The 17371-nt window shown below is 46.3% G+C and overlaps 1 protein-coding gene and 2 pseudogenes across 1 annotated transcript in view; 2 read left to right on the top strand and 1 right to left on the bottom strand.

The window, feature by feature from the left end:
• Positions 1-5354: 5354 nt before the first annotated feature.
• LOC135053106 (5S ribosomal RNA) lies at positions 5355-5474 on the bottom strand (annotated as a pseudogene).
• A 155-nt stretch (positions 5475-5629) lies between these two features.
• On the top strand, positions 5630-5749 carry LOC135052684 (5S ribosomal RNA; annotated as a pseudogene).
• A 4895-nt stretch (positions 5750-10644) lies between these two features.
• YTHDF2 (YTH N6-methyladenosine RNA binding protein F2) overlaps positions 10645-17371 on the top strand; it is a 47898-nt gene continuing 41171 nt past the window's right edge. Inside the window, exons 1-2 of the mRNA XM_063954661.1 lie at positions 10645-11117; positions 11628-11652. Coding sequence (XP_063810731.1) covers positions 10872-11117; positions 11628-11652 — 271 coding nt within the window. The 5' untranslated portion in view covers positions 10645-10871. The remainder of the gene's footprint in view (positions 11118-11627; positions 11653-17371) is intronic.

The raw sequence follows: 17371 nt of genomic DNA, 5'->3' as shown, positions 1-17371 counted from the left end.
TTTCCATGTGAGATATTTTAAATCCACCTTTTTTAGTGGTTCAAACCAATGAGATTTTAGAAAGTCCAAAACCACATTGAGATCCCACGGTGCCACTGGAGGCACCACAGGAGGCTGTATATGCAGCACTCCCTTAACAAAAGTCTGGACTTCAGGAACTGAAGCCAATTCTTTTTGAAAGAAAATCGACAGGGCCGAAATTTGAACCTTAATAGATCCCAATTTGAGACCCATAGACAATCCTGATTGCAGGAAATGTAGGAATCGACCCAGTTGAAATTCCTCCGTCGGAGCACTCCGATCCTCGCACCACGCAACATATCTTCGCCAAATGCGGTGATAGTGTTGCACGGTTACTTCCTTCCTTGCTTTAATCAAAGTAGGAATGACTTCTTCCGGCATGCCTTTTTCCTTTAGGATCCGGCGTTCAACCGCCATGCCGTCAAACGCAGCCGCGGTAAGTCTTGAAACAGACAGGGACCCTGCTGAAGCAAGTCCCTCCTTAGAGGTAGAGGCCACGGATCTTCCGTGATCATCTCTTGAAGTTCCGGGTACCAAGTCCTTCTTGGCCAATCCGGAACCACTAGTATCGTTCTTACGCCTCTTTGCCGTATAATTCTCAATACTTTTGGTATGAGAGGCAGAGGAGGAAACACATACACCGACTGGTACACCCAAGGCGTTACCAGTGCGTCCACAGCTATTGCCTGCGGATCTCTTGACCTGGCGCAATACCTGTCCAGTTTTTTGTTGAGGCGAGACGCCATCATGTCCACCATTGGTCTTTCCCAACGGGTTACCAGCATGTGGAAGACTTCTGGATGAAGTCCCCACTCTCCCGGGTGAAGGTCGTGTCTGCTGAGGAAGTCTGCTTCCCAGTTGTCCACTCCCGGGATGAACACTGCTGACAGTGCTATCACATGATTCTCTGCCCAGCGAAGAATCCTTGCAGCTTCTGCCATTGCACTCCTGCTTCTTGTGCCGCCCTGTCTGTTTACATGGGCGACTGCCGTGATGTTGTCCGACTGGATCAACACCGGTTTTCCTTGAAGCAGAGGTTCTGCCTGGCTTAGAGCATTGTAGATTGCTCTTAGTTCCAGAATGTTTATGTGAAGAGACGTTTCCAGGCTCGTCCACACTCCCTGGAAGTTTCTTCCTTGTGTGACTGCTCCCCAGCCTCTCAGGCTGGCGTCCGTGGTCACCAGGATCCAATCCTGTATGCCGAATCTGCGGCCCTCCAATAGATGAGCACTCTGCAACCACCACAGAAGAGATACCCTTGTCCTTGGAGACAGGGTTATCCGCTGGTGCATCTGAAGATGCGACCCTGACCATTTGTCCAACAGATCCCTCTGGAAAATTCTTGCATGGAATCTGCCGAATGGAATTGCTTCGTAAGAAGCCACCATTTTTCCCAGGACTCTTGTGCATTGATGTACAGACACCTTTCCTGGTTTTAGGAGGTTCCTGACAAGCTCGGATAACTCCTTGGCTTTTTCCTCCGGGAGAAAAACCTTTTTCTGAACCGTGTCCAGAATCATCCCTAGGAACAGCAGACGAGTTGTCGGCATTAACTGGGATTTTGGAATATTCAGAATCCAGCCGTGCTGTTTTAGCACTTCTTGAGACAGTGCTAATCCCATCTCTAGCTGTTCTCTGGACCTTGCCCTTATTAGGAGATCGTCCAAGTATGGGATAATTAATACGCCTTTTCTTCGAAGAAGAATCATCATCTCGGCCATTACCTTTGTAAAGACCCGAGGTGCCGTGGACAATCCGAACGGCAGCGTCTGAAACTGATAGTGACAGTTTTGTACAACGAACCTGAGGTACCCCTGGTGTGAGGGGTAAATTGGAACGTGGAGGTACGCATCCTTGATGTCCAAGGACACCATAAAGTCCCCTTCTTCCAGGTTCGCTATCACTGCTCTGAGTGACTCCATTTTGAACTTGAACTTCTTTATGTACAGGTTCAAGGACTTCAGATTTAGAATAGGTCTTACCGAGCCGTCCGGCTTCGGTACCACAAATAGAGTGGAATAATACCCCTTTCCTTGTTGTAGAAGAGGTACCTTGACTATCACCTGCTGAGAGTACAGCTTGTGAATGGCTTCCAAAACCGTCTCCCTTTCGGAGGGGGACGTTGGTAAAGCAGACTTCAGGAAACGGCGAGGCGGATCTGTCTCTAGTTCCAACCTGTACCCGAGATATTATCTGCAGGATCCAGGGATCTACCTGCGAGTGAGCCCACTGCGCGCTGAAATTCTTGAGACGACCGCCCACCGCCCCCGAGTCCGCTTGAGAAGCCCCAGCGTCATGCTGAGGCTTTTGTAGAAGCGGGGGAGGGCTTCTGTTCCTGGAAAGGAGCTGCCTGTTGGTGTCTCTTCCCCCTTCCTCTGCCTCGTGGCAGATATGAATATCCCTTTGCTCTCTTGTTTTTAAAGGAACGAAAGGGCTGCGGTTGAAAAGTCGGTGTCTTTTTCTGTTGGGGAGTAACTTGAGGTAAAAAGGTGGATTTCCCGGCTGTAGCCGTGGCCACCAAATCTGATAGACCGACTCCAAATAACTCCTCCCCTTTATACGGCAAAACTTCCATATGCCGTTTTGAGTCCGCATCGCCTGACCACTGTCGCGTCCATAAACTTCTTCTGGCCGAAAGGGACATAGCACTTACCCGTGATGCCAGTGTGCAGATATCCCTCTGTGCATCACGCATATAAAGAAATGCATCCTTTATTTGCTCTAAAGACAGTAAAACATTGTCCCTATCCAGGGTATCAATATTTTCAATCAGGGACTCTGACCAAGCTACTCCAGCACTGCACATCCAGGCTGTCGCTATAGCTGGTCGTAGTATAACACCTGTATGTGTGTATATACTTTTTTGGATATTTTCCATCCTCCTATCTGCTGGATCTTTAAGTGCGGCCGTCTCAGGAGAGGGTAACGCCACTTGTTTAGATAAGCGTGTGAGCGCCTTGTCCACCCTAGGAGGTGTTTCCCAGCGCGCCCTAACCTCTGGCGGGAAAGGGTATAAAGCCAATAACTTCTTTGAAATTAGCATCTTTTTATCGGGGGCAACCCACGCTTCATCACACACCTCATTTAGTTCTTCTGATTCAGGAAAAACTATAGGTAGTTTTTTCACACCCCACATAATACCCTGTTTAGTGGTACCTGTAGTATCAGCTAAATGTAATGCCTCCTTCATTGCCAAAATCATATAACGTGTGGCCCTACTGGAAAATACGGTTGATTCGTCACCGTCGCCACTGGAATCAGTGCCTGTGTCTGGGTCTGTGTCGACCGACTGAGGCAAAGGGCGTTTTACAGCCCCTGACGGTGTTTGAGGCGCCTGGACAGGCACTAACTGATTGTCCGGCCGTCTCATGTCGTCAAACGACTGCTTTAGCGTGTTGACACTATCCCGTAATTCCATAAATAAAGGCATCCATTCTGGTGTCGACCCCCTAGGAGGTGACATCCCCATATTTGGCAATTGCTCCGCCTCCACACCAATATCGTCCTCATACATGTCGACACACACGTACCGACACACAGCAGACACACAGGGAATGCTCTTAACGAAGACAGGACCCCACTAGCCCTTTGGGGAGACAGAGGGAGAGTTTGCCAGCACACACCAAAAGCGCTATATATGACAGGGATAGCCTTATAATAAGTGCTCCCTGTATAGCTGCTTTTATAATATAATTTTTGCCACTATTTTGCCCCCCCTCTCTTGTTTTACCCTGTTTCTGTAGTGCAGTGCAGGGGAGAGACCTGGGAGCCGTCCTGACCAGCGGAGCTGTGTAAGGAAAATGGCGCTGTGTGCTGAGGAGATAGGCCCCGCCCCTTTTTCGGCGGGCTCGTCTCCCGCTCTTTAGTGTATTCTGGCAGGGGTTAAATATCTCCATATAGCCCCCGGAGGCTATATGTGAGGTATTTTTTAGCCAAATAGGTTTTCATTTGCCTCCCAGGGCGCTCCCCTCCCAGCGCCCTGCACCCTCAGTGACTGCCGTGTGAAGTGTGCTGAGAGGAAAATGGCGCACAGCTGCAGTGCTGTGCGCTACCTTTAGAAGACTGAGGAGTCTTCTGCCGCCGATTCTGGACCTCTTCATGTTTCAGCATCTGCAAGGGGGCCGGCGGCGAGGCTCCGGTGACCATCCAGGCTGTACCTGTGATCGTCCCTCTGGAGCTGATGTCCAGTAGCCAAGAAGCCAATCCATCCTGCACGCAGGTGAGTTCACTTCTTCTCCCCTAAGTCCCTCGTTGCAGTGATCCTGTTGCCAGCAGGACTCACTGTAAAATAAAAAACCTAAGCTAAACTTTTTCTAAGCAGCTCTTTAGGAGAGCCACCTAGATTGCACCCTTCTCGGCCGGGCACAAAAATCTAACTGAGGCTTGGAGGAGGGTCATAGGGGGAGGAGCCAGTGCACACCACCTGATCGGAAAGCTTTACTTTTTGTGCCCTGTCTCCTGCGGAGCCGCTATTCCCCATGGTCCTTTCAGGAACCCCAGCATCCACTAGGACGATAGAGAAATATTGATTGCACAATTTTGGAAAAGTTAATTAGGAATTTTCTGTACTAGTTTGGAAAGCCCAGAAACAGTTGTTCTGCTTTAGACTTACCATACTATCCCTTTAAACTGGGACACTCATGAATTACAGGTTAGGTTACTTTTGCTGGCTGACTTCAAATCCGGAATTTCACCTGGTTTTAGTCAGCCAGAGAACCTGTGGAATTCGTAAGTGTTTAGGAAATGGGGTTTGGGAGGGAACCGCACCAGTCCAAAAACATCAAACAATTAATAGCCTCTGAAAAACTGAATTTAAATTGAATTACTTCTGTATATGGCAACCGTAGATATTATGATAATCTATCCTAATATCACATTATGTTGCTTTCAGTGGTGCTCCCTAGAGTCAAAAAGTATCAATTACAAGGGACCAAGAAAAGAGATATTGGAAAAAAGACTATTTTGTGGGAGCACTCTAATTCAGAGGTTACAGTATAATTGGTATAATACTGATAAGAACAATTTAATTGGGTAAATATTAAAATTAAATTCTATGGGTGACCATATGTGAACAAAATAGCTTAGCGAAAATATGGATAAATTATGTTATTCGTGATCTCAAATACCACAGTCTGCAAATTGCCGGAAGTAGAAATCTGTGGTGCTTTTGTCACCATGCTCTTGCGTAATATCTCTTATGTAATGTATGACCATCATTTATTCTGCTAATATCCAGTCCAGATAATTATAGGCGCAGAGAATTAAATCATTGGTCACATGATTCCAAGTGTCGGATAGCATAAAATTGAGTGCCACTGTGTCCGATAGCCAGTTTATTGCAGTACCAGGGTGTTCAGAGGTGGTCTCCCAACCTAGTACTAACCCAGCCTTTCACTGCTTAGCTTCCAAGTTCAGAAGAGATTGGGCATCTCCAGTGAAGTATGACCGCAACTATTATTAGGCTCCCCTCTTTGGTCACTCCAATTATATGCCGTGTGGCTACTATATGTTGAGGATAAAGAGCATATGTAATACATGCTCTTTATCCTCAACATATAGTAGCCACACGGCATATATTTGGAGTGACCAAAGAGGGGAGCCTAATAATAATTGCGGTCATACTTCACTGGAGATGCCCAATCTCTTCTGAACTTGGAAGCTAAGCAGTGAAAGGCTGGGTTAGTACTAGGATGGGAGACCACCTCTGAACACCCTGGTACTGCAATAAACTGGCTATCGGACACAGTGGCACTCAATTTTATGCTATCCGACACTTGGAATCATGTGACCAATGATTTAATTCTCTGCGCCTATAATGATCTGGACTGGATATTAGCAGAATAAATGATGGTCATACATTACATAAGAGATATTACGCAAGAGCATGATACCAAGAGCACCACAGATTTCTACTTCCGGCAATTTGCAGACTGTGGTATTTGAGATCACGAATAACATAATTTATCCATATTTTCGCTAAGCTATTTTGTTCACATATGGTCACCCATAGAATTTAATTTGAATATTCACCCAATTAAATTATTCTTATCAGTATTATACCAATTATACTGTAACCTCTGAATTAGAGTGCTCCCACAAAAGAGTCTTTTTTCCAATATCTCTTTTCTTGGTCCCTTGTACTTGAATTCATAAGTGTCCCAATTTAAAGGGAAAGTATGGTAAGCCTATACTACTTTGACATCTTTGGTGTCACTTTTAAATACAGTAGGCTGAGTCCTGATTGGGTACACCTCGACAATTTATTTTGAGATAATGGGGCATATGCATTAACACATGGAGAGTGATCAAGTGGAGAGCAATAAAGTACCAACCAATCAGCTCCCAACTGTCATTTTTCAAACACATCCTGTAAAGTGACAGGAGCTGATTGTCTGGTTCTTTATCTTTCTCCAAGCGTTGATGCATATGCCTCAATATGTCTCAGTGATTCAATGGTTATTGATTGAAACACATTTTTCAAGTTTAGCACATACAGGGAGGCAGGGAGTTCTAAGACCCCCTAGGATTACTTATACATGACAACGATGTTCCAACAAATTTTTGGGGACTGAGAAGATATTGTCAATATGAATAACCACATATTAACCAAGGAAATTTTGGAAGATATTATTCACAAAATGTTGGCAGATAGCTGGTGCATTAGCAAGGCAGAAAGACATTACTATGTACTCGGGATGCCCATACCACAATCAAAACACCTTCTACTCACCATAATGTCCTGAATATACCCCCCTTTTCTGATGTCATAATATACTCCTCTAGAAAGCCCAATTCAGATTTGGACTTCATGATATTACCATTTAGACCATGGCAAAATTTGTGTATTTTCACTGGCAAGTTCCAATCTGTGTCATCCATTCAATAACTGATGCCCACCACTTTAGGGCAGCCTAGCGTAGGTTAGACAAAAACTGACTTACAATAGCCACTCTATGTGACTCATTAAACCTCTGTTTAAAACAAAATGAATGTCTTTACAACATGGTGGCTCAGGCTAGCCACCTTCAAACGTTCAGTGGTGTATGTCCGAGGGCACATCTGAAACACAAACCAGCATTGATCCAGAAATGAACTGCTGTGTAGTATGTAATTTGTCTGATTATTAAACTTTAGAAATTTTTCTGAACCTAAAGGCTACACCCTAAGCTTTCAATATAGAACATGGAGAGCAACATTTAACATGCCTCCAGGAAACTGGGATGAAGTTACGCCAGCGCATGTTAGTCTTTTGTTTTGCTAATAATTTGAATGGTAGAGACAATTGGTCTGATTCAGTTAGGAGCAAGTAAAAAACAAAAACAAAAAAGGTGCAATTTGCTGCTGGAACAAACCATGTTGAAATGCAAGGGGTGCAAATGCATCATTTTTAAAATCTCTCTGCACATTTTAAATCTGCAGTGTAACACAGTTTTCGCCACGGTAGGATGGGAATTGATGGGTTAACAGCCACTAGTCTATGGTTTTTAATTAATGGGAAGAATTAGGGATGGACATCTGAAAACTGCCATCAAATGATGGCTGGGCTTCCACATCTGAAATTTTCAATGTGATGGTAACTAGCCATTGCATCAAACTATTCGATGAAAAAAACAAAACATTGCATTGGTTTGCACATGCGTATAAAAAAGTTTGTGCATGCACAACAGTGAACTGCAGCCATTCTCTTTGTTAAACTGCTGAATTCAGCTGTATTTTAATAATGAATGGCCGTCGCTTTCACACCATTCAGTAGTGGCCATTGGGAAGCCACCATCAAATGGTAAAAACAATTCCATAGCAAGAAAAACATTGATGGAGTTAAACCATCAAAATGTGATGTGATATCTGTCCCTAGCGCAAACCATCTATGGTTTAGGACTGCGTCTGTGTACAGGCAGTACTTCAAAGTGATGGGCTTTTGCCATTGGCTCTCCCCCATTGAAGGTAAGACTTCCAATGGGAAGAAACCATTGGCAGTCACAAACCAATGATGGTCATCCCTAATGCCAATATGAAAATTACTATTTTCTTAAATTTGCTTACTCTGAATAAGGCCCAATATGTCCAGAAATTCACATAATATTAAGACAAATGGATGGCTCAAACCCTACTTTAAATTAGAAAACATTTAAATATATGTATGTATATGGAAAAAGTTCAGGAAATCGGACCTCATGGGCCGGTATAACTACATGGCTTCAGAACACTACTATTACCCCCCCCCCACGGTGACACCTAGTGGGAGCAGTAGCACCTGTGGGGAGGGGGCTCTGTTTAATGTTCTGACCAAGTGTAATGGCCAAATAAGAAGCTAAAGGCAGGTACACACTAGCCAATGCAGGAATTTATTTATTATTTATTAACAGTTTCTTATATAGCGCAGCATATTCTGTTGCGCTTTACAATTAGAACAACAGTAATAGAACAAAACTGGATAAAAACAGACAGACATAGAAGTAGGAAGGCCCTGCTCGCAAGCTTACAATCTATAGGGAAATAGGCATTGATATACAAGGATAGATGCTACCTATTGTATAATGGTCCACCAGATTGCTAGGTTCTTAATGGGTTGTATGATATGATCACCCCGCAATGTTGGCCAAGGGTCAGGAGGGTGTGAGAGTAAAGAAAGACAAGATATATGATGTTATGTGTACTGTACAGAGAGGATGTAATTAGATAGGGAAGCACTGAAGGTTATGTGGGTGGGCCTGGAATTTGATAGGCTTGTCTGAAGAGGTAAGTTTTTAGGAACGTTTAAAGGTTTGCAGACTAGAGGCGAGTCTTATTGTGCGTGGGAGATCATTCCACAGAGTTGGTGAAGCCTGGATAAAGTCCTGTAATTTTGAGTGTGAACAAGCAACGCGTGTGGATGAGAGACGCAGATCTTGTGCAGAGCATAGAGGTCGGGTAGGGAGATATTTTGAGATGAGTGAAGAGATGTATGATGGTGCAGTTTGGTTAACAGCTTTGTATGTCAGTAATAGTATTTTATATTTAATATGGTAGAATACTGGTAACCAATGGAGGGACTGACAGAGCGGATCTGCAGGTGATGAACGTCTAGCGAGGAAGATTAGCTTTGCAGCTGCATTCAAAATGGATTGTGGTGGTGAGAGCCTATGTTTGGGAAGACCAGTCAGGAGACTATTACAATAATCAATGCGGGAGATAATGAGAGCATGGATTAGAGTTTTAGCAGAGTCTTGTGTAAGATATGGTCGTATTTTGGATATGTTTCTTAGATGTATAGAACATGATCTTGAAACCGATTGAATGTGGGGAACAAAGGACAGTTCAGTGTCAAGAATGACACCTAGGCAGCGAGCTTGTGGGGTAGGGATGATTGCCGAGTTCTCAACAGTGATAAGAGATATCAGGTTGGAAACTCCTATTGGCCGGTGGAAATATAATTAATTTTGTTTTGGAAATATTAAGTTTGAGGTGGCGAGATGTCATCCAAGATGAAATGGCAGAAAGGCATTCATTGACACGGCCCAATACAGATGGTGACAAATGTGGGGAGGATAGGTAGACTTGAGTATCATCCGCATACAGATGGTACTGAAATCCAAAAGAGTTGATTAGTTTGCCAAGAGATGTGGTATAGAGAAAAGCAGAGGACCTAAGACTGAGCCTTGCGGTACTCCAACTGAGAGAGGTAGCGAAGAGAATGTGGAATCAGAGAAACGAACACTGAAGGAGCGATTAGATAGGTAGGATGAGAACCAAGAAAGGGCTGTGTCCTGAACACCTAGGGATTGTAGTGTTTGTATGAGAAGATGGAATGAGAAGGAATGCCGACGATGAAAGATATAACGTTCAACGATATAGTGCATACACACTGCGATCAGTGACGTCACCGCCAGCATTCCCGGACATGCAGCTCAGCCCGACATATTGGTGATCGCTTAGGTTGAAATCGCCTAGTGTGTACCCCCCTCAAATTCAGCCTAGTTGATCTGAAGGGGTGTAGTATGGTATGCCGGCGGCCGGGCTCCCGGCGACCAGCATACCGGCGCCGGGAGCCTGACCGCCGGCATACCGACAGCGTGTCGAGCGCAAATGAGCCCCTTGCGGACCCGCTGCGCTCGCCACGCTGCGGGCACGGTGGCGCGCTACACTATTTTATTCTCCCTCCAGGGGGGTCGTGGACCCCCATGAGGGAGAAAAAGTGTCGGTATGCCGGCTGTCGGGATTCCAGCTCCGGTATACTATGCGTCGGGATCCCGACAGTCGGCATACTGAAGACCACCCGATCTGAAGCAGTTAACTTATGCTAAACCAGGGGGTCCCATGCTCTAAAATGGAACCTACGTAAATATATTCATTACAGCTGCCCAGAGGTACGTGTACTAATGTACTGGGCAGCAGCAGACACCTTATTACAGTGCTGGAGGGAATGGAAACGTCAGAGGCATGTATAGATCAGGTATCCCGCACCTACCCTTCCCTCCCCGCAGCCCGCTCTGGGTTACATGACAATTAATGGCGGAGCTGCTGTATTGCACTTAGGCACCGGGGTGAGAGGAGCAGACGCAGTCGGGAGCAGCTAGAGACGAATAAAAGCAACATCAACAAAGTAGACGGAACCACAGCGGCAAGCACTAGGGAGGACCCGGAGGAGCGATGCAACCGGACAGGAAATACGTCATCCAGATAACATAGAGTCGCATCGGTGACGTAGTTTGGGCTGAAACTAGAACCTGTAACGTGCTCCGTCTACGAGTGCTAGCCCCGCCTCTATGTAGATACAGGGCAGTGCAGCATGTGCGATACATTGCCCTCTCTCCCCTAGACAAGTACAAGGACGACTCTTTCACCGCAGAAATATTACAACAGATGTATATATGGCTACGACCGAAGCTGTAGCGTTGGCTTATGTGCTGTTGCGCATATTGTCCGTAGGGGTTGGACCGCTCCTACCCTTAGTCAACATGGCTGCCACGGCTTCGCCAGAAAGCAATGTCGACGCGTCCGTGTACGCGCCACAATCCCCGCCCCTTTCCTGCTTTCAGGGCGCGCTCCTGCTGCATCTCCCGGTCCTGGATCACTTCTTCGCCGACGACATGTCTGCCAGTAGCCTGCTGGAGCCGGTACCTGTAACACCCCCGCCTCCCCTCACAGCACCCGTCCTTCCCCGCACCCCCTGCATCGTTCTTGCTCACTTTCCCTATCTGTCTGCCGTTCGCAGCCTGCCTTCCTTCTTAGTTTGCCATTCCTTATATTCTCCATCTCATCCCTGCCATTCCCCGCATACTCTCCGCCCCGCGCTATGCTATCTACTTGTTTAGTGAGCACGCTATATAATACTCTACTTTCTGCTATGTCCTTGTCAGTTATTCATCATTACTAAACTAAGTGCCCCTTCATCCCAACCTTCTGCCTGTGCTGAGGGGGAGGAGCGCCTACTTGCCTGATATGTCTTGTCATACTCTAATCTGCACCACTTTAGTACCCCACCCTAACCCTGTCTAGTTCAGTGGCCTCCTCTTTCCTTCCTCAGGTTTCCTCTATTCCCACTATGATCCCGTTTTTGTGATGCTCAATCTTTTATTTTTCTTACATTGCAAACTTAATTTCTTTTTTTTCTTTTTTTTTTGCAGAGACCCAAAGGACAGGGTAATAAAGGTGAGAATCCTCCACCTTACATCTGAGTGTGTTGTAGTTGATCTGAGGGCACAAATTGAAAACTTGTCTTTTACAGAAGGGGTTTTGTTGAAAGTAAAGGGTGCACAGATTCAGACTACAAAGGCATGAGGAATATTGTTTGTTTTCCACAGCATTACCCTGGTATAGGTCTATATTCAAAATAAATGTTTCAGGGTCATACTAAATTTGAATAATTTGGTGTATTTCATTTTCCGCAAAATAAGATTTTATTTATTAAGTTTCTTATATAGCGCCGCATATTCCGTTGCGCTTTACAATTAGAACAAAACTGGGCAAAAACAGAAAGACGTAGAGGTAGGAATGCCCTGCTCACAATCTATAGATAATTGAGGATTGTTGCTGACAGTAACTTTGAGCATTAGCTGGTCAGCAGGTTGAGTGATAGATTGAAGTCTTAACAGCAGTGTTTGGGGGGGGGGGGGGGGGGTAGGTTTGAGTTGTTGGGTGGTGTGTGTGTTTTTTTTTTTAATTGTGTGTTTTGTTTTTAATGGGTTTATTAGCCGCTGGTGGTCTCCTCTGATGGGCCATGTTCAGCATTATTTAAACTTCCTCCTCTGCAAAGTTGTAATTCACATAAGGATGGCGATTTGGTTGATGTATCAAGCAGTAAAAATAGTGAAGTTGCCCATAGCAACCAATTAGATTATGCATAGCATTATATATAGTGCACCTGTTAATGCTACCTCAAAGCTGATTAGTATGCAATTTCTTCACTTGTTGTGCTGCTTGATAAATCAACCCCTTTGGGTAATGGCTTTGACGACATGAACAAGACCTCCCTAATGGAGAGGGGTTGAGGAGAGTTAAGCTGGTTAGGATTGTCTGTGTGGATGGGTAATGTGGGGTTTGTTCTATGGGTTAGGTTTGGTAACTGTATGGACAGTGTTCATATTGAACAACCCAATGGAGGAGCAGAAGTTCAGCATTGGAGATGCTCCAAAAATTGAGCCATATCAGAGCTAGCTTTTAGATCCACATTACAATGGATCAAATAATATAGGCAAAATATAAACATGTACAAAGTCCATCTCCCACTACATCATGTACAGTATGTTGTTCTGTGACACTGCTGAAAATGTTGATACTAACACAACCTTAGTTAGTTCATTAAGAAGAGAGATCTATCTATATCTAACTTTCAAATTTGTGTATTAACATTTTAGGAATGAACAATTACTTAGTTCTTAAGTTATTACAGTTAGCAATGATTCCTGAGCTAGAGACTCTCTAAGACGCGCCAGAAGCAATTTTGTCAAGGTCTAAATGCAAATAGGTTGGACTAAAATAGAAATGATTACACACGCAGTTTGGCAAACCATGTTTTATGATGGTTTTGGCAAGTGACGCCAAGAAGAGTATTGTTAGTTAAGGTCTATTCATCCTGAAATACAAGTTGGCTTGTACAAATATTTTCCGTATCTTTCGTAAATATATGACAAAGTTTCAGTAGCTTGTCAAAGCCTAAAATATTTACATTAGTTGTGATTATTTCTGTATACATAGCAAACTTCCTGTTAATAGGTTACTGTGACAATTGGAAGTAGTTTTGTAGCTTTATCCCATTAGTTTAATTTCATCAGTAACCTATGTTTCTCTTATGTCCTACAGGATGCTGGGGTCCACATTAGTACCATGGGGTATAGACGGGTCCACCAGGAGCCATTGGCACTTTTAAGAGTTTGAGAGTGTGGGCTGGCTCCTTCCTCTATGCCCCTCCTACCAGACTCAGTTTAGAAAATGTGCCCGGAGGAGCCGGTCACAGCTAGGGGAGCTGTACAGAGCTTTTCTAGAAAAGTTTAACTTTAGAGTTTTTTATTTTACAGGGAGGCTGCTGGCAACGGCCTCCCTGCAGAGTGGGACTAAGGGGGGGAGCAGTGTCTGCCCTGCGGGGTCTGAGCCACTGTCTCTGCTGACTGGACACTGAGCTCCAGAGGGGTCTGATCGTTCTCCCCAGACCGCTCGCCCCAGCAGCATGCCACCAACCCCTTACAGAGCTGAACAAGTTGTGAGTGAGACACCGACCCCCCCCTAGCAAGCGGGGGGCCGGTGTGAAGATGGCAGCGGGGAGGGAGTGCAGTATTAACTGCGCTCCTGGGAAGGCTCAGCGGTACGTGGTGCAGCGCTGTGAGGGGCGCCCTGGGCCAGCGCTTTACCCCCTATACTGGTCCAGAAGCCTGTCGGGGGCCTCGGATCTCAGCCAGCACTAATTCCTCAGGCCAGTATAATCCATGAAGAGCGGGAAGACAGTGCCATTAAGGGGGCGGAGCTTCTCAGAGCGGACCCAGCAGCGTTTCTACGCCATTTTCCTGCCTGCACAGCGCTGAGAGGAAGAACAGGTCCCTCTACAGCAACTTCAGCTATCTGTACACGGTACCAGGGGTTTGTAGAAGGGAGGGGAGGCTGTAATACGACTGTGTGTCCTATTAAGGTGCATAGTCAACGCTGACAAGGGGTCTCCCTTTGCTACAAGCGCTGTGTGTGGGTTGGCTCCAATCTGTGTCTCTCTTGCCATTCTTGGGGGGGGGGGGGGGGGGGGGGGACTCTGTCTGCCCTCACCTGTGTGTGTGGAGTGTATGGTGGTCTCCTTTAGCTATGTCCAGGGACACTGTGTCATATGCTGCAGAAGATTTATCCTCCCAGGATGATCCCATTCCATGTTATCAGGATAGCACTGGTTTAGCACAGATACCAGCAAGGGAACCTGAGTGGTTTTCCTCTATCAAATCTTGGATTTCTCAGATTTCTGACAGGGTTGCAAGTAATGAATCTGCAACCCAGGTATTACAAAGCTCAATGGCAGTATGGCCGTTTTCTGGTACCTCAGGACGCCCCGCTATATACCCCCACAAACGTGCGCTTGTGAAGGTCACACAAGACTACACGGATACCGATTCTGACACCACAGACGGTGCTGGGGATGTGTTGCGGGGGTCCGCATCTCTTGCAAAGTGGGTGCAATTTTTGATAGAGGCTATCAGGGATGTGTTGAATGTTAATGATACCACACCTGAGCAGGTTGAGACCATTTTCACTGAAAATAAAAAAGCCTCGCTAACCTTCCCTGCATCAAAGGAATTGAATGCTATATTTGAAAAAGCATGGGTAACCCTGAGGAAAAATTCCAGGTTCCTAAAAGCGTCCAGGTGGCGTTTCCTTTCCCTGAGGAGGATAGGAAAAATGGGAAAACCCGCCGATTGTTGACGCTTCTGTGTCCAGACTCTCAAAGAAGGTGGTTTTGCCTGTTCCAGGATCTACCGCTTTAAAGGAGCCAGCTGATAGAAGAATTGATAACACGCTTAAATCAATGTACACTGCTTCAGGGTCCATATTACGTCCCACTATTGCTACTGCATGGATTGCAAAGGCAATAGTCAAGTGGCCGGCTACCTTACTTGAGGATTTGTATACGATGGATAGGGATGACGTTGCATTATATTTACGCAACATACATGATTCAGCAGGTTTTATGGTAGAATCCATGAAAGACCTGGGTTCCATGGCTGCAGTAATATCTTCCGTGTCTGTTTCAGCTCGTCGGGACTGTGGCTGCCGCAGTGGTTGGCCGACGCGGAATCCAGAAGGAGTGTGGAGTCTCTACCCTATACAGGGCAGGCCCTCTCTGGGGAAGCTCTAGACGCGTGGATATCCACGGCTACAGCGGGTAGGTCTCCGTTTCTTCCCTCAGCAGCACCTGCTCCAAAGAAATCCTTCTCTTCATCTGCACCGCAGTCCTTTTGGCCTAGAAAGGCAAGAACGTCCAATACCTTCTTTAGGGGAGGTCGAGTTAAGTCCAAGAAAGCTGCAGGTTCCCAGGAACAAAAGCCTGCTTCAGGTACGCCAAAGTCCTCTGCATGACGGTGGACCGCGCGGCCTGGAGGTGGGGCCAGTGGGAGCAAGACTCGGACACTTCAGTCACGTCTGGGTATCGTCCGGCCTGCATCCCTGGGTGATAGATATTGTAGCCCAGGGATACAGGCTGGAATTTCAAAGTCTCCCTCCTCATTGTTTTTTCAAATCAGGCTTACCAACTCTGTTTGCAGACAGCACTGTACTACAAGAAGCTGTCCAAAAACTGGTGGAGGCACAGGTCATTGTACCAGTACCACCTCATATGCATAACTAAGGTTACTATTCGAACCTTTTTGTGGTACCGAAACCGGATGGTTCGTCAGTCCCATTCTGAACCTGAAATCATTGAACCCCTTTCTAAAGGAGTTCAGGTTCAAGATGGAGTCTCTCAGGGTGGTGATATCAGGTCTGGAAGAGGGGGAATTCCTGGTATCACTGGATATCAAGGATGCGTACCTCCACATTCCGATCTGGCTGCCACATCAGGCTTATCTCCGTTTCACATTGCTGGACTGTCATTTCCAGTTCCAGGCCCTGCCATTTGGCCTCTCCACAGCACCAAGAGTGTTTACCAAGGTGATGGCAGAAATGATGGTTCACCTCCGCAAACGGGGTGAACATCATTCCATATCTGTACGATCTGCTGATAAAGGCATCGTCCAAGGAGAAGCTGCTGCAATCCATTGTTCTCACAACACGCCCCCTCCGGAGTCATGGTTGGATTCTGAACCTTCCAAAGTCACATTTGGAACCAACCCAGAGGTTGTCCTTTCTGGGAATGATCCTGGATACGTAAGTGCAAAAGGTGTTTCTTCCGCAGGAAAAGGCGTTGGTGATACAAGCTATGGTCCGGGATGTCCTGAAGCCAGCCCGGGTGTCGGTTCATCAATGCATTCGCCTATTGGGAAAGATGGTGGCCTCTTACGAGGCTCTCCAGTACAGGAGGTTCCACGCTCGGACCTTCCAACTGGATCTTATGAACAAGTGGTCGGGATCTCATCTCCACATGCACCAGAGAATTTGTCTGTCGCCAAGGGCCAGGATTTCACTCCTCTCGTGGCTCCAATTACCTCACCTTCTGGAGGGCCGCAGGTTTGGAATTTAGGACTGGGTCCTTCTAACCACGGATGCGAGCCTTCGGGGTTGGGGAGCAGTCACTCAAGGAGTAACCTTCCAAGGACGATGGTCAAACCTGGAAGCCAGCCTGCCCATCAACATCCTGGAACTGCAATGGTCTTCTTCAGGCGGCCCCTCTTCTAAGAAATCGGGCCATTCGAGTGCAGTCGGACAACGTAATGACCGTGGCTTACATAAACAGACAGGGTGGAACAAAGAGTAGAGCGGCAATGTCAGAGGTGACAAGAATACTCCTCTGGACAAAAAAGCACGCGTTGGCGCTGTCAGCCATCTTCATTTCGGGAGTAGACAACTGGGAAGCAGACTTCCTCAGCAGACACTATCTCCATCCAGGAGAGTGGGGTCTCCATCCGGAGGTGTTCAAGGAAATAACAGACCTTTGGGGATTGCACCAAATAGACATGATGGCCTCTCGTCTCAACAAGAAGCTTCAGCGTTATTGTTCCAGGTCGAGGGACCCACAGGCAGTGGCAGTGGATGCCCTGGTGGCTCCGTGGGTGTTCCAGTCAGTGTACGTGTTTCCACCACTCATCCCAAGAATCCTAAAGCTCATAAAGAGAACAAGGGTTGAAGCGATCCTCATTGCCCCAGCCTGACCAAGAAGGGCTTGGTACGCGGACCTTCTGAATCTACAGTAAGAAGAACCGAGGCTTCTGCCTCTTCGAGAGGACCTCCTGCAGCAGGGGCCGTT

Source organism: Pseudophryne corroboree, chromosome 2, assembly GCF_028390025.1.
Source record: "Pseudophryne corroboree isolate aPseCor3 chromosome 2, aPseCor3.hap2, whole genome shotgun sequence".
In the NCBI taxonomy this organism is placed as follows: domain Eukaryota; kingdom Metazoa; phylum Chordata; class Amphibia; order Anura; family Myobatrachidae; genus Pseudophryne; species Pseudophryne corroboree.
Note: the sequence above shows the minus strand (reverse complement) of the source record. Positions and strands in the feature narration are given on the sequence as shown.